Genomic DNA, 25,064 nt, shown 5'->3' with positions numbered 1-25,064 from the left:
AGACACACCCACAGTGGTAGGGTAGGGGTCAAGGCACGAGGGCCACCAGAATACACAATGGAATGGTAGCACTTGCCCACATTGCCAACTTTATCGACAGCGACAAACTCCACTATCTGTGAGCAGCAGGAGGCGTTGTACGCTGCCTGAATGATGGGGGCACTCAGGGAGCTGTGTGAGAGGCTTCCACCACCCCGACGCAGAATAATGCTCTCTATGCCAGTGCCGTTACCATCGGTGAGGTTGGCGGAGAGCTCCCACTGGAAAGGATCACACTGAGACACATCTTCAGGGCAATTCTCAGCTAGTACACTGACCACTTTGCACAATGGCTGAACAAAATCTGTAACCTGGAGACAGGATAGAACAAAAGGGCAGGTGAAAGTTGTGGCTCAGTTAATAATGCATGAAATGACTATTTAGATCAGAACTTCAACCTATCCAAATGTGCCAAGTTGGTGCAAAATATAGGTAGTTTGCACACAAAACAATTATTGTGCAAAGGTTCTGCACCAAGAATGGCAGGTTACCTTGGTAATGACAGAGAGTCTTAGCACGACGTAATTGGAGTCCGCACCGCTGGATGACTTGGCTTCAATAGTCAGAGTGGCATCAGTGCCTGATGGTGTGTTGACCGGTGGTGTGATGGTCAAAGTAGCATTAGTATATTGCCCAGTTGTCAAGGTGAGACTGTCAAAATAGGAACACATTTTAAGGTTGTAGAAACTAATTCAGTACTGAGACTAAGGCCCCTATCGTTGCATCGGCGTAGTTTCTAGGCCGAGCGCCTGGCGCAGTGGGCGTGGACCAGCGCACTTGATATCTTGGTGTTGGCGCTACACGCAGCCTAAAGCATTACAACCACGCCTTTTAAGCGTAAAATTATGCACCGTCATGTTCATTGCATAAGTGCAATAAACGAATCACACGCTTGCCTTTTAAGCTCCAATTCCAGTGGTCCAGTAAAACCAGACAAAGCCAAGTGCTCTGCCCCCCCCCCTCTGATGGAAAGGATTTTTCTGTGCCTCGTTCAACCTAGATAAAACTGCCCACTCCAATCAGAAGGTGTTTACATATGTTAATACCTTTCCAGTGTGTCCAATTATTCCAGATATATGAAAAACCAATACAACAAGCAATTCTGATATTTAGAACATTATTTTATATAGAGAATATTGCATAGTGGTACAAAGCAGGTCAAGTTATATATTACCCCATTCAGAGATCTCCGAGGTGAATTTTCAGTGGTCCTTCCCAACAGCAAAATATGTAGCAGGTCAAAAAAGACCCCTGAAAACCGACCCTTTCATTTTCTTTTGCGTGGGCTTTTAAGGTGCATTTCCTTGGGGGCGTTTGTCTTCCGGTGAGGGCTGGTCTCTCCCCGAAGGTTCCTCCTCCATCTAGTGACACCCTTCACTGCTTGGCTGACATTGGTGGTCATACGATCTCTCCTTCTGTCACTCCTACTTGGCAGGCGTGTTTTCTCCTCCTCCTCTTGGTCCGCATCATATGACCTGGCTCTTCCACTGGAGGTCACAGCACTAGCCCTCACTTGAAATAGTCATCTATAAACTTCCCTGTCTACCAAAGCAACTGTCAATATATTTACTTTAAATTCCTATTTTCAACTCCTATAATTTGGTCAGCTAATTTAGCTATTTACCTATTAGAAATCCTATGGCACTTTATTTATAGTTACTTTAGACTATATAAACTAATTCTACATCCTGGATAAGATCAAATTCAGCTAATCAGTCTGAAGCTGAAAAAAACATCATACAGCTCAAACTTAGTCTAAAACCACTCTATGAGTGTAAAAAGAGAAGAGGATAGTTTCAAATCTCAACATACCAGAGAAAACCTCACCCTGCCTTTTAATTCAGGATGAGGAAACTCTTATCAATTACCAATTATCAACTAATTTGACGGCTACCTGCCAATTCGGTCGGCAGATTCAACTTTAATATGACCACTATTTTGACTATACATTTATTTTCCATTCTATAGTTGCAGTAATAACAATAGGCTATTATTTATCTAAATATTATATACACTCTCCTTGTGTAGCAAGTAAGACAAATTGAAGTTGTTCACAACATCAGACTCTCCTCTCATTGGTGCTGTGTCCTTGTGCATATCTTCTCTTCTCTGGGGAAAAATCAGCGCATCTAATGTATGCTCTTAAACTTTATTTCATAAGATAACCAGTCATCTCTCTATTACCACTTCACATTACACTGAGCCTCTATCTTCCCAGAGACCAAAAAGCCTATTCGAACCCGGGCCCCTCTTCTCTGCTCTGTGCTGCGTCTCCAGAACAGGTCCTGTCCTCTCTTCTGGGGGAAAAAGGTTAGCACATCGAATGTATAGTCTAAACTTTATTTCATATCAGATATCAAAACCCACTCAGTCAATCAGTAGGATATATATGTACAATATGCCTCAATGCACATACAATATTGTGATGCTTCTCACAAAGACTTTGCATCCTGTGGGGCTTTGTGGAATGTGCCTCCCCCCCCTCTGTTGATGTTCTGTAGCCATTTGTCTTAGAGAACAGCCATAAACCCTGTGTTGTTTTCCAGTCCTATCCCAAAGTGACTAAGTGACTGAGCAGAGACATATATCCATTAAAAGAATGTCCTTATGTCGGCCAATCTCCGTGACCTCTGCCCCGACCATATCCTAAATGACCGTCCTTGTGCAGCTTATCCACTCGGCCATCCGTTCACTAACCAGTCGGCCAAGGAGACCCTGTGTAATGTTCTCCAGACCTTCCTTAAACAGGGCTTAAAATAACAGCTTGTCACACACAAAGCATTGTTCAATTTCCACTGAACCCTCTAATGGTTAATCCCCAAAGCCACCATGTCTCCTGTCAGAAAGGGAGAAAGTTTATCTTTACGCAAACTCACAGCAGCTCACTCAGGGACCTAGAACAGAACATTTAAAACATAATTAAAGATATATTTGAATTAACAAATTTTCATATCAGCATGCAGGGCCATGCTGAAGTATCCGCCTCCTGTTGAGTCCAATTGGGCCTAATGAGGAAATGTTTGATCAAAAAACCAAAGATCTGAGGAGAGAAATCCTATCACCTCCCTTCATCTCGTCTGTCTGTCTCCATATATAGGCTATTATTCCATATTATTATGCTTCTCAAACCAATCTAACTGCAGTTTAAATACTGCAAGCATGTAAATACGCTACACTAGCAAGATCAAAGTGAAAAGAATGTTCTAAATGCATCAGCTAGAAAAATATAGCCTATCCCTATATGATGAGATTAATTAGATTGGTGAAAGTTTGTCCAGAAAGATATCGTTTTCTCTCCCCTGCTAGGATGGTAGGATATGCACATAAATATAGCCTACATTATGTAAAGTCATTGCATAAATGTGTTTTTATTGTAAAACTAAAATGTGAAGTAGAGCCAATTTATTGGAGCGGACATCACAGTAGGACATGACAGTAGAAGCGCGTTACGCTGTCACTTATCTAAATCACGTTAAATCGACAAGGGATATATATAGGCCCAGGATGACATATAGGTTTCACATAGGGTGGTGTTTTCATTTCGATGTTTTATTTGGTCCAATATTGAAATGTTCTACAATTGCAGGTTGTGTTACCATTACACATTATTTATCTTTATATATATTTCGGCTCATTTGGTTGCTATTTAGTAGCGAAATGGAGTAGCACAATGCATGCTGGGACATTCACATTGCAGTGAACTTACAACTTCTTTTTTCTATGGGACGTGGGTTGTGTCTGTCTGAGCGAGGAAGTCAGAGAGAGACAGTCATATTGTGCCTGTCAGACTGAGGAGAGAGGGAGAGAGTGACACAGAGAAGGGTGACAGAGGAGAGCCAGAGGGGAGCGCTCCACGCAACCAGCGCACTGAATAGGCCTGGTTTTCAAAAGCGCAAAGCGCTAAATTTACGCCAGGTGGGAAGATATCATTAGGCCGATATTTAACGCCGAAACGCCCATTCTCGCCCATTCAGGGAGTGCGCCACGCCCATTCGGCCTAAAGCGCATTTGGCAGCGTAAAGCCATATTGATATCTTCCCGAGGCAGGCGCAAGGCACGTTTTTTAGCGCAGAAGGCCCGTTTTAGCGCAGAAGGCCTGTGGGAGAATAGGGGCCTAAGTGTTGATGAGGACATCCAATTGGAATATGCTTGGAGCTACCTCCACTCACCTGGATGGGAAGTTAATGGGGAAGCTTCTGTCATTTTTGGCGTTGATGGTGTAGGTGAGCCCTCCAGAGCCCTGTGTCATGACGCTGAAGGGGAGTGAAAAAGTTGCCCCTGGCTCCACACTGCTGTCTACCACAGCCTGAGGAAGTTCAAAAAGAAGAGGTGAAGAAGACTAATATACCTCATATTCTTCTAAAGTTGGATCTTGAGACGCGTCTGATGCTTCCGAATCCCAAGTTTGAATAATAGATACAGATACGGATGTGAATAGACTGACCCTGATGTTCACTTTGGAAACCGACATCTGGGTGGTGGACTGTCTCTCGAATTGGCTGTTTGACACTACATCATTTCCTTTCAGCATGACCACAAACTCTCCTTCGGGGACTTTATCCACAGTAACCAGGATGTCTCCATTGCCCATGTCAGTTGTGATGCCATTGCTGACATCCTCAGGACCAGAGACAGTTACCAAGCCAACCTCACCAATAGTTACCGAGCATGGACCCTTCCTACCCATTACTGATAGCAACAGGGTGGCAGGCTGGCCTGGGTTTACAGAAAAAATGAGTCAATACCGTATGACAAAAGGACAATTAATTTTTCTGGCCATGAATGAGTAAACATTGGAATATTTTAGATGGTAAAAAAAAATGTGTTTTTAATTTAGGATCATTACATTTTATACAATTATTTACACAACTATAATTTGCAAGGGTGGAAGTAAGTGTACATTTACTCACATTACTGTAATTGAGTGGCTTTTTAGTGTACATTTTACATGAGCTACTTTTTTCATTTGAACTTAATTGCATTTTTACACAAGCATTCTTACTTCTACTTGAGTAAAATATCACTAGTATGCCACCTTCTATTTGAGTATGACAATATATTGTACTCTCTCCACCACAGATTATTATATATATTTACTTTTTTGTCAGTATAATTTAAAGTAAATTAGTGTTGTGAAACTGATAAGTCATATGACTAAAATTATGTTAATTACTGTATAATTGCTTTATTGTATGTACCTGCTCGTGGACGCCCACTGATTACTGCATAACCTGGGTGAGGTCCCTGGAAGGCCTCCACAAAGTCATAGATAAAGTTGATTGTACTCTGGCCTGGAAAAATAGACATGTACACATACAGTATAATACAGAAACATAGTTAAATAAGCACTCGGTGAACAATTAAAAATTAAGCCTGATACTGTGTCTTCACTCTGGTTTAAAACAGATTTTTACTAACAGCTGTGGAATAGTTGTGCTAATCAAACTATTATGACAGTAGAAGCAGCATAGTCCACCTGCCTCTCACAAGGGTACAATTTGCATAGCTTAAAAAGCTGTTTGGGGTATCAATATGAGCTGAGAACAATATTAATTTTATGTTCTATTGTCCAGCTTTAAATGTGTTGTATTGTGAAATGATTTCCCTTTTTATTAATTCATTCTGGCTCAATGATGAAAAACTATTAATAGGTTTTAGGAAGGGCCGTTTCCATAGTGCCAAAGTCACCTCCTCTTCCGCGTTCAACCATAGCAGCCAAAGGATTTCATCCACCATAAATTTTCCCCTGTACATTTCCTAAAATGCTTACAAAAATCATTTTATTTGGTCCGTCAATACTCACTATTACTGCCGCCGGTGGCCGTTAGTGTAACTGCAGGCAGCGTGTGAACGAGCTGACGCGCGGGCACCATACTCGCACGCGCACAAGCAGTTGCCTGGCAACAGCAGAGCTGTTCGTTGCTTTGTAACATTAACTCATAAAAGTCACTTGAAAACGGCAACCTGGACAATTTATCGGTCAGATCAGCCTCGAGATGCCCAGGAAGGATTCTGGATGAATTAGGGTTTGCGTTGGCTGCGGGCAAGTCGATACTCATGTTAGCACAAGCCAGGAAATAGCCTGCTCCCCCTGTATGTACGGTACCGTGTAATGCCTGGAGTTGACCAAACTGAACAATCAAACAATGTTTCATAAGCATAACAGTAACGTTAGGCATATTTACGACTGTTAAATTCATTATCCACACAAGACGGTAACGTTATTAGTGGGGCTGGTGGTAATTTCTATAAATGTAAATTAATATTAGTTAGCCGCGATTAGCATCAAGCTAACGTTACTAGTATGTGCAGTCCCACTGCAGCCAACTGCAGTCAGAGCCTGCTGGCTGCGGGAAGTGGATACTCATGTTAGCACACAACACAAGACATTAACGTTATTAGTGGGGCTGGTGGTAATTTCTATAAATATAGCTAAATCTATTAGTTAGCCGCGTATAGCATCAAGCTAACGTTCAGGCAGACTCACCACCGCAGCTAAATGCAGTCAAACAATAATGTTCCATGACCATAAGCATAACGGTAGTAACATTAGGGTTGCATTACTTCACACAAGACAATGTTAACAGAGTTTCTGACCAGGTGGTCAGATACTTGTACTACGGAGTGACAGTAAAAATCTTGAATCTTGAAAATCCATTAGCAAGCAGCTAACGTTATCTGGTCAAAACCACATTACAGTAGCTACAAGCATGCAGCAAGTTTCCTTCATGAACTGAAAACACAGTCCTGACTCTAGTTTCCCCCCGATGTCGGTCACATTGCTGCTGTCTGGCCAGACGGGCTTCATTAGATAAATATTTATTTATTTAGTCTGGACTTTTTCTGGAGTCTGTGTTGTTGTTTCCTTTAGCTAGCAGCTAGCGACGAACGTAACGTTAAAAGCTACTTCAGCCATTTCCTGTTAGCGTCTAGGACAAGAGACAAGCTCGTGAACGCGCGAGACGTCACATCCTCTAGCTGTGGCGGGAGATGCTATCCACTTCGAAACTGCGGTTTTTCCATATATGTTCTGAACGGCTGGTCTGAGAGAAACGCCCCTGGTCGCCATTTTTAAGTTACGTCAAGGCGCATTCACTCATTGGCAATAATAAACACTTTGTGCACATTTATTTCTCGCCAGAACCGACGGAATGGGCCTTTAAGCGATTCAGATATATTTAGATTCAGGAGAGACCATACCATTTCACTTGTGTCAAAACTAAAAAGCAGAAATGTAGATTTGTTTAATCTGTTTTATTTATTCATTACTCATTATTTACTTATTAATACAGGGCCAGTGTGAAAATGAAATGGGCTCAACAAATTACACAAATCTCTGTGTACTGTATACCAGACGTAGTTTACGAGCAGATTCATAAGTGTTCATAAGGGACGTCCTTATTTTAAAAAAAGACAAAAGTGTCTAAATGACATAACGTAATATACAATATCTGACCTGTGACTTTGAGTGTGTAGGGCTGCTTGGAGTTGATGGTGATCTGCCAGGTCCCTGCCTGCTGGCCAGCATTGAGCTGAACTCTGATCAAGTTGCCCACCGACTGAATGGTACCCAGCGTACCACTGGCCTCACTGTGACTCTGGCTCACTCCTGGGAAATTATAGCATACAACAAATAGGGATGTTATCAGTCATATGTCATCAGTCTCTTTAATGTTTACACATACTATGCACAAACACTGGCCTTAAAGGAATATGACTTAATTAAATAAACTATATGATCACCACAATATTGTATAGCTAGAAGTTTAAGTGTCCACTTTGTGTGCTCACTATTTAATACTTTGTGATGATGCTATGCTGCATCTCATCCACAAAACAACACAATGACCTTTTAAGTGTTAAACTGCACTGTGGCAAACTACATCGACATACAAAGGCAAAACGTGCTAGTTTGTTGTGGTGTGATAAACTCATTTGGGAGCTTATCTGCCCAAGTGTCTGCGTTTTCCTCTAATGTGGTTCTTCTTCGTGATAAAGTTGGATGCCCTTTGTGTCTCAAATGCAAGACTCAAATAGATGCAAACCGTGTTCTGTGTATGGCGTGTTACCTGCTGGGTCGGTCAGTGTGAAGGTAATGGAGGTTCCTGTGATGTAGAGAGTGATGTTATTCAGGGATCCATCCAACATAAAGGGGAAGGTCTCCTGCTCCCTAGGCTCCCTTGCTCGCTGAAGAACCGTTACCTGATGGAGGGGAGTTATTTACCACGGAATTCTTCAAACTGTAAAGTGAGATAGGTCTGTCTTCTGGTGGAACCACTTTTAGTCAGCACTCTAAGAAACAGAATGATCAATGGATATAGGACTTCTGACCAAACAACTGCGTGGTCTTACCAGGGCTGAGGTGGAGGTGTCGAGGATGACCTCCATGGCCTGAGGCAGCTGGTTTTTGGACACTCTGATGGCCTGGCCACCAGAGGCCAGAGCTAGGTCGCTGTAGTCGTTGAAGGAAGCCGTGAGGGAACGACGGCGCCTCTTAATGGGGTTCGTAATGAAGAATGACACCTGTAGACAAAGGAAGGCATGGGGAGAGGAAGTAGGCAACAAGGTAAGGAGGTAAGGAGGTAGAATGTAAATCAGAATCAGAAACAGAATCAGAAAGACTTTAATGATCCCCGGGGGGAAATTGGGACAAGTTACAGTTGCTCGCACTCAGGCATGAATATCCACATAACACAACATAGCATAACACAGTATCACACAGTATCTGCCTAAACGTAAAAACAGTCAATACAGTAAAATGCAATAAAAATAAACTAAAGTAAAATAGAATAAAATAAAATAGAATAAAATAGAATAAAATAGAATAAAATAGAATAAAATTGAATAAAATTGAATAAAATAGAATAAAATAGAATAAAATAGAATAAAATAAAATAGGGTCAATGGGATAGTAAAAGTAAGAATTGTAGAATAGCATTCAGTAAGTAGTTACAGTTACAATCTATGTACAGTACGTGTCAAATTGCAGTTATTGCACACTGGAATTAAATTAAATCAAATTGCACATTACGTGTGACGTAACTAAGGCACAGCTATCCTATCGGCTGTCTTCTGATAGGCAGAGGGAGTTGGATACGGGGTAAGGGAATGAAAGACAGAGATGTGATTTGAACACAGCCTCTCAGTGAATATGAGACCTGCTCTGACAAAATCAGAGTCACATGTAGCACAGGCCCGTTTGTGTAGAAATGTGATTTTATGAGAAAATATTGATTTTGGATGTTTTGGGGTTTCATCAGATTTTAGTAAGATAAAGCATTGGCTTTCGTTCTGTGTAAAGATTATTGTGAAATTGGAATGCTAGGCTATATAGTTTTTCCTCAAAAACCTAGTTTGAAAACAGTCAAGACATAAAGGGGTGCATCTCACTCAATCTTTGGAATACAAAGATAATTTTGACATCACCAGAAAGCTTACATTCCCCTCCTTCCAACAGTGTGTAAAGCTCAATGTCAATGTGACTGAATTTGTCAGAGCAGGTCACATATGTGTGCAGTATTGGGTGACAGTATTTACCGTTGACTTGGTGCTCGTAATGAGAGCAACAATGGTGTCCTTGAGTGCGATGTCTTTGGCTGTGGCATCAGTGAATACGTAGATGTGCGAGGAGGCAGGGGCACCAGTCAGAGCCAACTGAGAATGAGACAGGCAGACAATGAATTAGCCTAAACCCATCCGCGCGGGAAGCTATTTCCCACAAGGGGGGCTGAAGCATACAGTATAGCCTGACCCGCGCCGTGCACCTTGCACGTGCACGCACCTTCTGCAAGCATGCTGCATGAAGTAGGTTGGCACTTGTATTGCACATTGTCTTAAAACGTGCATGGAATAGCCTAATATTACAGCACAATGGCTCTAAATAAATATTGGTCAGCATAATTGTCACTAACAAACACAAACTTTAGGCCTATTAGCTATCATGCTTTATTCGATCTATCACAAACAGCCTGCGTCAGGAAGGTGCAGGGGCTGAGGCCGCCACCAGGGGGAGCTGCAGCCCCGGGAGCTCCCCATTTCCAGCGCCTTGCCTATACCTGTCTTTAAGCATTCTATAAAATTAAATGGTTTGGATTTTTAACCCAACCAATCATTATCCCAACTGTGACTGTAATATATTATGATCACAAAGTCACTATACCTGGAGTCCTGATAGGCACATCTCAGGATGGTCACCACCTCCATCTGCTCTGAGCTTAGAGATCTCTTTTTTCATTTCATTAGGGTCTGGTGTCCTTATCATGGGGCCAAAGCCTACAATAAGCAGGAAAAGAGGTGATTCGCTGAGCAAAGAGTTCAAGAGATTTCGGAACAACATCATAGTTTTTTTTTCTTTGATCATTTTAAACCAGAGCTGTGGCTTTAACGCAGATCTATGCACTAAATTTACTTTAAGTGAGATTACAGTTTTTAGGCCAGAAGAATACAGTGAAGCGTAATGTTCTGTGAAAAGAAAGTCTATGCCATCTATATCAGACTGCCTATAAAGAATTTGAATTGAATTGCAGCTCTCATACATCATTGAAGGTAGTTGCAGTGTGACGAGAGTGCAATAGTACGTGGCTACGTGGCATCTGTATACCAGGGTCATTGAAGGGTACCAGAATGTACTCGGAGGGCTCATCCTGTGTTCCTTTTTTGCTGTCAATGATTTGGTAAACCACGCTCCTGGCTTCGTCGATGTCGTCTGACATACTGCCTGTCGTGTCAATAACAAAACACAGGACGGATGAACGGGCGATCCCCATCATTCTGTAAAAGAGTTGAGATAGAAAAACAGAGGGCATGTTGGGCCATAGATATTATATTACTATAGATGGGTCACCACAGGCAATTCTAACAAATGGTAGCAGCAAGTCTCCTATACGGGCGTGGTCAACCATTGACTCAGACCTGTGTCCGCGGAAAACCATGGGCAAAACCCACGTGACAAAATGACAGGAAGTGAGTTGAAGTTGGGCCGTCTTGCTTCAATCCCATCGTCTTTGGTTGGGCACAATGTGCCTTTTCAATCAGGTCATTTGTGTTTCATCATAATAGTAATTTCAGATCACCTTCTCTGGCACACACACACACACACACACACACACACACACACACACACACACACACACACACACACACACACAATGGATATTTTTGCGCCTGAACATTGTACCTCAGGAAGTCATTGTCCCCGGTGGCACCCCGGATGTCCTCCAGCAGCTGCAGGCTGGCCATGGTGGCTGCATTGACGGCAGCTATGTGGAAGGCCTGGTTTGGTTGACTCTTATCTTTGTTGATGCCACCGCGAGGGACTACCGTGCTGCAGGAAAACGGTCGAAGTTGGCTACGGAAGCAGCAGAGAGAGAGAGCTCCACGATCAGTCATTTATTTATTGAAGTGGTGGCTAATCTCAGCTGAGTTTGTGTGGTCATTGGTGGTTCTCAGCTTTCTTTATGCTCTTTTGTTATTTTTGTTGGGTTTTTGTTTTCTGGGCTTTGGTAGGAAACTGTGAGGAGAGAGACAGGATCATACGGTAGCATAGCCTATGGCTACAGGGAAGGCTGGGGGGATTAAGGGAATTGAGGAAGGGGAAAAAGTGGGAAAGGCAGGTAGAAAGAGAGCACTTTCCTTAGAAGGTCCCGGGTCAGCAGAGGGGGAAGGGGGGACTAAAATATTCAAAATGGGTAGTAGTAGTGAAGAGTTTGTTATTTTGTTTAAACTAAAAAGTCAGAAACCGGAGGAAACAGCTGGATTTAGAGAATTTAATCCAATAGTACTATCCAAAAGTTTGGAGGGACTGCTAAAGGGAGGTTTTGAGTATATAATAATATTATATACTAATATACTATTTTGGCAAACAACATATTGAGAGTCTGTTGCAAGAATAAGGAGCAGTTTGATGCAGCTAAGAAGGTGACAAAGATGATGAAGGTGGGGGTGGAGAGAATTATCCCTAGAGAGAGACAGCAGGGGCTTAAAGGAGTGATTTATGGGGTGTATGGTGCGTTGTCTGAGGAGGAAATAAAGGATAATATCAAGGGAGGAAATGTCACTGACGTCTTCAGATTCAAGGCTAGGGAGGGAAGCGCAGCAGATGCACCAGTCCTGTTAACATTTGCAGGCAGTGTGTTACCAGTCAGGGTGTTAGGAAGCATGTCATATATCGTGCGAGAATACACAAGACCTCCGCTGCGCTGTTACAAGTGCCAGAGGTTTGGTCATATTGCTGGAGCTTGCAGGGGGAAACGGAGGTGTGCTAAATGTGGCGAGGATCATGATATTCAGGCTTGCAGAGCAGAGGTTCCTAAATGCTGTAACTGTGGAGGGGACCATGTAGTAGCGTTTCGGGGGTGTGAGCATGTTATCCAGGCCAAGCGAGTCCAAACTGTGAGGGATCAGAGCAAGGTGTCATATGCCGAGGCAGTTAAGAAAGTTACGAGTGAGAGAGAAAGGGGAAATGTGGGGGTGAACAGTGTAGTGCAGGGGAGTCAGCACTCTGATCTTATTCTGCCAGCGTCTCAGTCTGACATGTTGATAGTTAACAAACAGGCGTTTCTAGCTTTCATGGTGGAGGTGGTGGTGAGAGTCAAAAACAATAGCAGTAAGTCAGACGCCTGTAGTGTGGTGGCTGAAGCAGCCGAGAGGTTTTTGGGTTCAGTGGTACATGGTGGAGAAATTCATACTCTACTACAGGAAAAGGAGAATGAGAAGAAAAGTGGGGGTGGTCAGCAGGCAGGCAGGAGTGGGCGGGGTTTGCCACCAGTAGACAGGGGTGGGGGGGGGGGGAGGGGGTGTGAGGGAGAGAGAGGGGGAAAATAGAATGGATCAAGGTGAGCTTGAGGAAAGTGATGGAGCTGATTAGAATCTTGATGTTTTATATTCTTCAGTGGAATGCCCGGAGTCTGACTGCAAATGGACAGGAGTTAAAGAGATTTGTTGATGAATTTAAAGTTAAGCCTGAGTTAATTTGCATCCAAGAGACGTGGTTAAAACCTTGCCTTGATTTTGTTATTCCAGGATATGAGTGTTTAAGAAAAGACAGAGTTGAGAGAGCAGGTGGAGGGTGTGCAACTTTCATTAGAGCAGGGCTTCAGTACAGGGCACTGGACATAAAATCTAATCTTGAGTATGTGGCAGTGGAAGTTTGGAGTAGTCAGAGCCATAGTCCCATAACGGTGCTTAATTGATATAATCCTTGTAAACAACTTATTTTGTCTGAATTTGATGAGATTATGGAGAAGGTGAGATGTCCTGTTATATGGGTTGGTGACTTTAATGCTCATAATCCGTTGTGGGGCAGTGATAGTAAGGACAGTAATGGAGTCGTGGTCGAGGAGATTTTGGATAAGCATGATTTAGTTATGATAAATGATGATAGACCGACTAGATTTGATATCTTAAGGAATGTCATATAGTCATATAGATTTGTGTTTTGCCTCTTCAAATTTAGCCAGAATTGGGGAGTGGGATGCGATGGACATTTATACTCTGGGTAGCGACCATTATCCTATTTTGTGCAGATTTGGTAGGGATCTGAGGATAGAAGTTGAGGAGAGAGTGCCCAGGTATAATTTCTCGCAGGCTAATTGGGATGAATTATTGGAGGCGGCCCGAAAGTTGGTAAGTGAGATTGACTCTGAGGGGACTGCAGGTGGAATGCTTCTCTTAGTGAGATGATTCATAAGGCAGCGCAGGACACAATTCCTATGAAGAAGGATCCCAGAGCCAGAATGTTGGTTCCCTGGTGGAGTAAAGAGTGTGATGTAGCTGTAAGGAATATGAATAAAGCATATAGGAAGGTGAGACAATATCCAGGGTTGTGTCATGCAGTAGAATATAAGAGGTTAAGGGGAGTAGCAAGAAGAGTTATTAAAGATGCTAAAAAGAGTAGTTGGAGGAAGTTCTGTGAAACACTAGGCCCTGAGACTTCTGTAAGGCATTTGTGGGCAGTTGTTCATAGAATGTCAGGAGTATATAAGAAAAGCTCGATTCCAGTGATTCAGAAGGGTGGGGTAGAAGCAGTTACCAATAAAGAGAAAGCAGACATGCTGGTGGAGGCCTTTCAAGCAATGCATAGTTCTGGGAGTTTGGGGGAGGAGAGAGGGAGAAAGAGGGTTGAACTGTTGTCTTAACACATTCACTGCCAGCCGTTTTTCAATACTGTAGTTAGCTTCTGCCAAGGTTTTTTTTTGAGGATTTTGGCTCATCTTTCAAGAGCCGAGGATTCGTTTCTGTTAGGATTTTGTGAACACACAATATCTCAAAAGAACTAATAGAATGTGTGCTTTCTCTGTCTAAAAGAGTTAGTTTGTAGAGTTAGTAGTTATGTAAGCATTAGCAGTTGAATACAGCGTGGTTTCAGCGTCTGAAAATTTATTCTGAGATAAACAGCTTTTTGTGAAATTCGATAGAACAGTCACTTTAACCATTCATTTTTGGCATCAGTAAGACGTCAGACATCTAAACAATAGTTTTGAACAGTAATTTCCTCCATAACAGCAGGAAACCCCCCTCTGCTTCCAACTCCTCCCTCCGTGGGCGTTCTCCTCCGCCCTCCTTGGCTCTGCAGCGGGTCTGTGACAAACGAGTTGCTGCTGCCTGGCTGCTGCCTGGCAGTCTGGATGGGGCTCGCTGGATGGGTTTCGCTCGTTTCTTGGCGTTTCGGTTGAGAGCTCTGATGAAGCTCTTGCGATTCTGGGCTTATTTATGGTGCGTGTTTCAAAGTGTGCATCCAGTCTATTCTTGGAACCCCCCACCGTTGCCACCGCTGTGCGTCAGCGCGAAAGTGAAAGCGTTTTCGCCATCCATTTTACAGTATGAGAACGGCTTCCTCGCGCTTTTCCCTCCAGTTTTGGCTCGCCTCTACCTACTCTGGAGAGACATGTCGCCACTCAGTGGGTCGGTAAAATAGATTATACACATTCAATACCTCCAATATTGGTATAGGAGACGTAAAAGGGTTAGATCAACGTCCCACCGTCAAAAAAAAAAAAATGATTTTTTTTGACGTAAAAACACGTCATTGGCAGTCAACCGTTGGATTTTGTTTGACGTAAAAACACTGGCAGTGAACGTGTTAACACGTTGACTGCCAATGACGAGATATCTCGGCTTACAGAATCCAACCGTTGACTGCCAAAGACGAGATATCTCGTCTTAAAAAAAAAAAAAAAAAAAATTGACGGTGGGACGTGGATCAACGTCTCCTATAAAATTATTGGAGCCACCCAACGTGTACAACCCATTCCACCGACCCACTAAGTGGCGACAGTGCTCTCCTGACTAGAGGAAGGCAAGCAAAAAGCAGTGTGCTTCCTCGAAGCCATTCTCATGAAAATGGATTGGCGAAAACGCTTTCGCTTTCGCGCTGATTGCTGGCGGTGAGGGATTGCAAATTTGCATAATAGATTACGGGTGGAACACACTTTGAAACACGCAGCATAAATAAGACCAGAATCGCAAAAGCTTCATCAAAGCTCTCAACCGAAGCGAGCGAGCCCATCCAGACTTCCTCAAAGAGCGGCCCCGCCAGCAGACAGGCACAGCAGCAGCAAAGCAGTGAGACTGGTGACGCGAGGTTCCGCAGCAGCAGAAACAAGCTTGTGACACGGCCGCTGCAGCCAAGAAGACACACACGGAGGGAGGAGTTTGAAAGAGAGGGGTGTTTCCTGCTGTTATGGAGGAAATTACTGTTCAAAACTATTGTTTATTGTTTAACTAGTGTTGATCAGTGGGCCAGGAAGTTGAGGTTACATCAGGTAAGGGTTGCGGACACACTCGCTGGCTGTCAGTGCCATTTTGGCTAGTTCCAGACCGGGATATTGAATTTTGTTTCTTGATGGAGAAAGACAAGGGCGAGATTGTGGGAAAAATAGAGAAATTCCTTTCAGCCTCAGGTAGTCTATTAGGAACGGGGGGTCCCCGCGCACCTGAAAGATATATTTTTCTAACATAGATTTTTGTACTCCTCAAGGTGTCTAATAAACAAATTTTGTTGTTACCCCGTTGAAATAGTGTCCCATGGGTCCGTTTGGTGGCCATCTTTGCAGGCATATTGCGATGTCTGATGAAAATGGATAAGGGTCATAACTTTTGAACTAGACGTTATACAGAGACAAATTACACCACTTTTCTGTATGATTTCTGCATGAGGAATTGATTGAGAGGGGTATTTTAATGATTTTAACAGGTTTGGTATAGTAAAACTCAAAAACATTTGAAAAAAGTGTCTAATTTACTCTCAAAATCTTGCAAAAGAAATCTATCTACATATTAGTCCATGGGCCAGAAGGGTTGGGAATAATGCTCATATTGATTTTTGGCAAGGTATACATCTCTAGAGTTAGAAAATATGTGAGAGCATTGCACCAATGGTAGCTAAATGTGTGTTATCACTGGATTTATAACACCATGCAAAACATAATAGTTGCGGGACTTTTAGGGACATTTGAGGCTAAGTTCATGCAAATCAAGTCTAAAAGCACCAGATTTTGCCCAGAATTAGCCCAGGGCATGCTCTAACAATTGAGCCAGAGTGCCCGAGCCGGTGACCTCCGGGGTCACAATGGCGGCCAAATCCAATATGACCACTGTCCGAAAAAGATTGTGGCTATAACTTTTGAAAGAGATGAGCTAGAAATACAGACTTGGTGTCTATCTTATGTTTTTTGACCATTAGAAAGGTGTTGGAATGCTTATCTTTACTAATGAAGATGTGTGTGGACCCCTAATCTGCATATTTCCAAGATGGCGGCTACCTGAATATGAGTTTTACCATAACTGTTGATGCTTTTAGTAAACTCGGTGTCCATTTTATGGTTTTTGAGTTTTAGAAACACATTGTAATACTCAGATGTATGATTGAATCTATCTATAGCACTCTACTTTGCATAGTAAATAGGCTACCAATATGGCTGCTATCCCAATTCTTTTTTACATACAATTTGTAGTTGTAAGAGTGAGTTACCATCAAAATGGTGGAAACAAGCAGACTAAGGGGGTCTGGAGGTTTATACTGATGGCTCTGTGGATCCAGAGAGTGGGAAGGCAGGATTTGGGTGGTGTGTGCCTCAGTTAGGGATCGGTAAGGGACAGAGAATCTCTGACGGCAGCTCTGTATTTGTAACAGAATTACTTGCCATTCTCTGGGCATTGTGGTGGGTGGAGGAAGTGGGACCAAGCCAGGTGATTATATGTTCTGACTCGGCTGCTGCACTAATGGCTGTGAGTGCAGGTAGGTCTAGAGCTCGGCCTGATCTCATTCATGAAATATTATTAGTTTTATATAGGATTCAGAAGGCAGGCTGTTCAGTGGAGTTTTGCTGGGTTCCGGGGCATGCTGGGATTGAGGGAAATGAGACAGCTGATTCCCTTGCAAAGGAGAGCCTGAAAAAGGAAGAAGTTATAAGTATTTCAATGGGAAGAGTTGAGCTCAGAGAGAAGATCAAGAAAGGAGTTGAAGATGAGTGGCAGGCTGAGTGGGAAAAGGGGACCAAGGGGAGGCATTATTTCTCTCTGCAGCCTCAGGTCAAAATTAACTTGGCCGGCTATGGGTCTAGGAGCGATAGGGTCAAGATATGTAGATTGAGGCTTGGCCATTGTGGATTGAATAGTACCTTAATCATTGTGGGAAAACATCCAGATGGGCAGTGTGAGTGTGGAGAGCCTGAAACTGTCAAGCATGTTTTCCTAGAATGTAACAGGTATAGGAAAGAAAGGGAAATCTTTTATAAGAGGTTAACAGTATTAGGAGTTTCTTCTTTCTCTCTAAAATCTTTCTTTGGCCTGACGAATAAGAACCACCAGTTGATCACAGAGGCAGTGCTGACATTTCTGCATGAATCAGAGTTGTACCAGAGGATATGTTTTTTTGGGGGGTTTTTATGCGTATTTAATTTTTTCTCAATTGTGGGCGTAGTTGAAGTATAGAACCTGAGGAGGGCAGTAATACGCCATGTAGCGTTTACACTGCCGGAAATAAGAAAGAAGAAGAACCATTGACTCAGACCTGCCGAAAGTCTCCTAAGTCGGCGTGTCCGTGGAAAACCATGGGCAAAACCCACGTGACAAAATGACAGGAAGTGAGTTGAAGTTGGGCCGTCTTGCTTCAATCCCATCGTCTTTGGTTGGGCACAATGTGCCTTTTCAATTAGGTCATTTGTGTTTCATCATAATAGTAATTTCAGATCACCTTCTCTGGCACACACACGCACGCACACACACACACACACACACATACACACACACACACACACACACACAATGGATATTTTTGCGCCTGAACATTGTACCTCAGGAAGTCATTGTCCCCGGTGGCACCCCGGATGTCCTCCAGCAGCTGCAGCGAGCCTAGGAATCTAGTGTGCGTAGCGCGCAATATGCCTATAAAGAGAAAAACACACATGTGCACACACTCTGCTCTTTGATCCTCAGATATGCTCCATAGGTGGAGTTTTACCCCACCCATAATAATGGGTACATAATAATGATCTACTTTGTTGCAACAATTTGACACAAACCCATTGATATGCTCTTTAGATAGCCTGTCAAACAAACAACTCTCTTTTACACCAAGTAAAAGCTTCTCTTCAAGCTTATTCTTATATTATTCACCTTATTCTTTGCCCATACAAGGACGCTTCTGCATGACGTCATTTCGTAATCGTCTTTCCGGTTTTAAACACGGAAGTAGAGTACGCCTACCGCAGTCATTTAGAGTTGCCAAAAAGCTGTTTTAAAGTTTTAATATTTGTCGGGTGAGAACGTAACATATATGTGAGCAGTTTATCAGAATAACGCCTATTGGAAATCCTTAACGAGCAGCGAGGACCGGGAGCGCTGATGTGCTGACACCGGTCGGACTAGCTACAGTATCTGTCAAACCCTACTACTGCCAGTGAGAAAACACTGTCGACCGTCTTTTGTAACTAACGTTAAATGCCGACCGGGTACAGCCATCGGCTCCTCGCAGCAGTAACGTTATGAACATGTAACTGAAGTTGGCCGCAGTGTAGCTTAATTCTGAATGTTGCCAAACTTCATTCATACTGATGTTTTATTTTGAAAATGGCCGCCAACTAGCGCTGAACCGGAAGAACAAATATGTTGCGTCGAACGCGGAAGAGAGAAAAAGTGGGCGTGGTGAATAAGGTGAATAGAGCAACAAGGCAAACATGAGATAGAAACAGCCGATACATAGACCACTCTCTCTCTCTCACTCACTCACTCACTCACACATGCACGCACCCATACACACACACACACACACACACACACACACACACACACACACACACATACACACACACACACACACAATGATCAATGATTGCATTTTCTTTTTAATTGTTATTTTTATTTTATTTTTTGTTGCTTAATTTTTATATCATGGCTTTCATTGATATGTTTTTATTTTTTTGTTTTATCTGCAAGTTCAAAATAAAGATTATCAAATCAAATCAAATCAAACACACACACACACACACACACACACACACACACACACACACACACACACACCTGCCAAGTTTTCCAGAGGAAGGTCTGGGCGTATGAGGTTGATGTATGGCTCTGTGTTTCCCAGCTCCACCCAGTTACTGTGGCTGTAGAAGTCCTGATACACACACATACAAAGAGTTTTTCATTTCTCACTTGGTAATGTAACCTTTAAGGCAGCTGGATTCGCGCGAGATCACAATCACATCACAAATCCATCTTTCCAGACAGCTACAGCGGGTTTAGATGTGACGACAGTGAGAAGCGAGCCCAATGCCCATGATAGACAAGATGGACAGATGGCTCATCCAATCACCTGCCAAGTAGCTTTTTGACAAGTGCCTACCCCTTTCAAAGGTTTGCCGAGCGCGTCCACAGATAGTTCTTTGAAAACAACCCATTTGGCAGTGTCGGGTTATAATTTATACACCCGGAAAAGTGAATCTAGAACATTTTCTGCCTTGTCCTTCCCATTCCTCTCAGCCACGTCCCTGTCACAACCAATCCCCCCATAATTTTTTTTTATCTTTGTTTCTTATTCTATTTCTTCACCCACATCTGCCCGTCTCACCTGTAGGGTATGCAGGACTCTGCCCAGTGTTTCCCTAGCGGCCTGGAAGTTCTCATTGCGAACGTTAGCCTTGATGCTGACCACACCGTTTGTGATCAGGTGCCGCCCCTCCAGGAAGGCCTCAGAGTTGAAGTGGTGTTTAGCACTGAAATAAATTATGCCGTTTATTTCGACAGTTGATTCATTGGTCTATGGTCAATCATGCACGCACGCACGCACACACACACACACACACACACACACACACACACACACACACACACACACACACACACACACACACACACACAAGAGGCATTGTGACAAGACTGAGCAGTTTGTGGGTTTGAGGCTATCCAACCTGAAAAGCAAAGTTGGGGAAGTACATTCCTCTAGACGGGGGAAGGGGGGGGGGACTCTCTGAATGGTTTCAAAAACCTTTAAAAAAATCTTGTTGAGTAAGCTAGAGGAATATGCTGAAATGATTTTGGAACTTATGTTGGTTCAATCATATCTCCTGTTCTTTTTATTTTTGACTTCTGTTTTGTTTATGATGTTATATGTTATTGTTTGTCCTGTTTTTATAAGACCAGGGACCATGTTGGAAATAAGCAAACACACATTGATGCTCGGGATTACACTTTGACACAACTTTGAATTTTATGTTTTGATTAGTACAGTGTCTTTTTAGATCAGTTGATGTCTGCGCAATAGGCCAGCTACATAACTAGCTGACCAAACTATTTTGGATTTTTCTATCCTATTTTGTATCGGTTTTTACTATGTTTTTCTGTGATTTTCCTGTATTGCAATGCATTTACTATTTCTTATCATTTTAATATGGTATTTTACTGCACTTTACTGTATTGCAATGCATTTACTATTTCTTATCATTTGAATATGGTATTTTACTGCACTTTACTGTATTGCAATGCATTTACTATTTCTTATCATTTGAATATGGTATTTTACTACTGCACTTTACTGTCTAAGTTTACAATTGCTTGTAACGTAATGTGTATTGTGTTTGGACCCCAGGAAGACTAGCGGTCATTTCGGCGGCGGCTAATGGGGATACTTTTAAATAAATAAATAAATAAATAAGCGTTTGACCTTTTGCATGTATATCCCTTGGATGTTAGTGTTCTTTGTCCACAATAAAATCAATCAATCAATCAATCAATCAATCAATCAATCAATCAGTGATGTCATGGGGTGCACACACACACACACACACACACACACACACACGCACACACACACGCACACACACACACACACACACACACACACACACACACACACACACACACACACACACAGATGATGTGTATGTATATTTTAACCATCCATCGAGTCATAATTATGTTCTATGCTAGACTCTTGTTACTGTTCAGTTCTGTTGTCACCATTCTCCCACCTGTTGATAAAGTCTCTGTCAACCAGTCCATTCTGGGCATAGATCTCTTGCAGCGCTGAGCGGAACTTGGCAGCCGACACCAATCCGGTTGCTGTGAAACCAAGACAAGCCTGGACCAGCTCCTCTGCAGAGTTACCCTGAGGAGATGACCAAAATGATAACATTCCCAGAGATCCTTTTTTGATTTGTTTGAGAAGAGGGTTTACTCTGAACAGATTCGAGAACTGAACTGAAGTGAACAAACTGATTTCTAGCTTTTGTTGTCTATTGTTGAATCCACGATGGTTTTAACCAGGTTAGACACAGGTATGAATGAGTGTGTATCTGTGTGCATTTCTTGGTGTGTGTGTGTGTGTGTGTGTGTGTGTGTGTGTGTGTGTGTGTTTGTGTGTGTGTGTATATTTGTTGTGTTTACATTTGTGCAGTGTACGGCTGTGTGCTTCCTGCCTACCGTGGGATTGAACTCATGACCAGAGGCTTCAGCCACCGTCCAACACGTCTCCTTCACTTTCTGTAATAGAGCCTCTCTTGTAATGCTGACATGAGACACGTCTGACATGCCCCCGTTGGGGGCAAAGGCCACGGTGGGGCCTGACAGAGCCAAGGCCAGCAGGGCGACCCCCAGCACTGGTGACATGATCAGTCTGGCCAGCAGGGCGACCCCCAGCACTGGTGACATGATCAGTCTGCAAAAAGTTGAGAGAAAGAAAGAAACAAGTATCTCAAGTATGAAGTGATTTTTAGGTATATCTCAGGCGGGCACGTATTTTCAGCAGGGGGTGCTGCTGCGGGCTTCCTTGGAAATGTGCGCTTGTGACAGCGTATGTCGTGCGCGTGCACGTAGCGGCACGGGATTAAAACTTGCGTGGAAAGAATATTACAGCACTATAATGGCTCTAAAGAAATCTTGGTCAGCAATGCATCTTTGCAACAACCACCATGTTTTTATACACTGTAGCCTACAAAACCCCTCATTTGACATGATCTGACCATTACACCTAGGCAGTGTTGTGGGTAACTCATTACAAAAGTAGTGAGGTCTCTAGACCATATTTCAAGCAGAAGGCCATTTGTGCATAATCTAATCCGATCACCCCCTGACGTCAGTCAAGTTCTAGTATGACGTGGTCAGTCAAAGTCTTAGTATGACGTCTGTAATGACGTCAGATATGACGTCAGTTAATTCTCATATATATAGCAAGGGTTCTACGTCACCTCTCTCTCTCTGGCCGATCATAGCAGCAGCTAGCTTCACGGCAGTCCATCTCCCCTGAAGCCGTCCTCCGAAGCGTTGTTTTGCCCCACCCACCTCCCCAGTCCGCCACCAACGAGTCGTGACTCCTGATCCCCCACTGGGGGGGGATCTCCTAGCCTATGCAGATGCCCTCCTCTTGCCTCAAGAGCAGCGCCACTGGCTAATGGAGTCATGCGGGGATCTCCTAGCCTATGCAGATGCCCTCCTCTTGCCTCAAGAGCAGCGCCACTGGCTAATGGAGTCATGCGCCAAAGTATTTGCCATGCATGCCGATTGCTAAATAAAGTTTGTTAAATCCTACCAACTGGCCTCTCATGATTGAAACATATTACATGTAATATATTACTTTTAGCAGTAACTCAGTAATATAACTTATTACTTATAGGATTTCAGTAATATTATACCAGTTACTTTGTCAAGTAACTTAAGTTACAAATTGAGTGACAAAAAAAAGAATCACATATTTAAATGAAGATACAATCATTTCCTAATCAAACTTTTTTTTTAATGCAAATAACCACTATACATGACAATAATAAAGGAAGAGAATAACATTTAGAATTTTGGATTGTTTACACTGACTTCAAGACAGTTTAAATTATTTTTTGGGATGGTTCCAGGGCGGCGATGTCATTCTACTGCTGCTGGCGTTTTGGTGAAAGTAATGCAAAAGTAGTGTAATAAGTAATGAGTTACTCTACACAGACAGTAATATTGTAAAGTAACTTATTACTTTCAAATGAAAGTAACTAGTAATATGTAGTATATTACATTCTGAAAGTAACTGCACCTAGGCCACAGCAAATGCTGACATGCTCAGAATTTAATTGCCCAATATTTCTGAGTGATTCACTTACTTTTTTTCCCTTCTGTGACACACTTAGCAGTTGAGTGAAGTTGTTTTCATCCGCCTGGCGTGTCCTCAGTAATGCTGGTTGTAAGGAAGCTTTTGTGCTTGCCTTGGGTGAAGTGTGAAGTGTGCTGGATCGTACGTGTTAGATTAGATAGCCTACTGTAGTTACATTTGGCGTTTATATAAAAAAAGAAAATTGGTTTCTTAAATTAACTAAATTATGACTATATGAAATACCATCATACCTTGATGCTACTCAACTGTTAGGATATCCTCTCCCAATGACGTGAGAAGAAGTCTGAGAAGTCTAGCAGGACCATTCTGAAATCTAGACATGAATATAGACGGTTTTCACCAGAGCGCAACCCCACAGCACTTCCTTTTTCTCAGCATTCGGCAAACTGCAGAAATATTCACTCGACATAGTTAGGGGTCCAAGCACGAAGTGCGTGGATCCCTATTGTATCTGTTTTGATTATTGTTGTTTTTTTAGGGGTCCAAGCACGAAGTGCGTGGATCCCTATTGTATCTGTTCTGATTATTGTTGTTTTTTTAGGGGTCCAAGCACGGAGTGCGTGGATCCCTATTGTATCTGTTCTGATTATTGTTTGTTTTTTAGGGGTCCAAGCAGGAAGTGCGTGGATCCCTATTGTATCTGTTCCGTTTATTATTATTCTCCGCTAAAACAGTATGCACGTCAAAAACCGTAAGGGCTACAGTAGCCAGACCTTGCACATAGGTTGGAAATGTGCCCCACTACTCAGAGACAAAAAATGAGCCATATTGGCCAGGTGGTGGCGCTATAACAGACCTTTTGCGTATTGACCCATAACTGCTGAACCGTGAGGCGTAGAATCAAAATGCCACATCTGCTGGATTTCCTGGATCAATACGCATCTATCCATATAGACCACGCCCATTTAAGTCTGCTAGATTTTCCACCATCTTGGACTTTCTCAAAAAAAAAAAAAAACGAACTCGTCCTAGGCCATTTGCCCGAATGAGCCCAAACTTTTTCTGTGTCATCTCTGGACTTCCCTGATCTAAAGTTGTATAAAGAATTTGGATACGTGAAACCGTCTTGAAATGATAAATGTTTAAACTTTTGATGACACATGCTCTGACACTAAACACACACAAACACAAACACACACACACACACACACACACACACACACACACACACACACACACACACACACACATGCACACACATATACACCTATACACACACACACACACACATATACTGTAAATATATATATATATGTGCTTGCGACATCATAAAATGGCTGCCACTGCTGCACTTCATATCCCAGAGTGCCTCACTCCACACACAGGTGTCAGTACATATACACACGCACGCACGCACACACACACACACACACACACACACATGCACACACATGTACACTTATACACACACGCGCGCGCACACACACACACACAC

General features: G+C 42.8%; 1 protein-coding gene across 1 annotated transcript in view; it reads right to left on the bottom strand.

The window, feature by feature from the left end:
- The window catches only part of LOC310771096 (von Willebrand factor A domain-containing protein 7-like), a gene marked incomplete at both ends in the record, with an annotated part of 27,764 nt that continues 2,700 nt past the window's right edge, over positions 1-25,064 (bottom strand). Inside the window, 17 exons of the mRNA XM_083663767.1 lie at positions 1-350; positions 531-690; positions 4,209-4,345; positions 4,484-4,755; positions 5,238-5,330; positions 7,496-7,648; positions 8,109-8,241; positions 8,392-8,562; positions 9,577-9,693; positions 10,199-10,311; positions 10,640-10,809; positions 11,216-11,386; positions 18,333-18,423; positions 19,561-19,654; positions 20,108-20,252; positions 21,507-21,643; positions 21,958-22,192. Coding sequence (XP_083519893.1) covers positions 1-350; positions 531-690; positions 4,209-4,345; positions 4,484-4,755; positions 5,238-5,330; positions 7,496-7,648; positions 8,109-8,241; positions 8,392-8,562; positions 9,577-9,693; positions 10,199-10,311; positions 10,640-10,809; positions 11,216-11,386; positions 18,333-18,423; positions 19,561-19,654; positions 20,108-20,252; positions 21,507-21,643; positions 21,958-22,192 — 2,742 coding nt within the window. The remainder of the gene's footprint in view (positions 351-530; positions 691-4,208; positions 4,346-4,483; positions 4,756-5,237; positions 5,331-7,495; positions 7,649-8,108; positions 8,242-8,391; positions 8,563-9,576; positions 9,694-10,198; positions 10,312-10,639; positions 10,810-11,215; positions 11,387-18,332; positions 18,424-19,560; positions 19,655-20,107; positions 20,253-21,506; positions 21,644-21,957; positions 22,193-25,064) is intronic.

This window comes from Poromitra crassiceps (assembly GCF_964638095.1).
Source record: "Poromitra crassiceps genome assembly, contig: HAP1_SCAFFOLD_355, whole genome shotgun sequence".
Taxonomy (NCBI): Eukaryota; Metazoa; Chordata; class Actinopteri; order Beryciformes; family Melamphaidae; genus Poromitra; species Poromitra crassiceps.
Note: the sequence above shows the minus strand (reverse complement) of the source record. Positions and strands in the feature narration are given on the sequence as shown.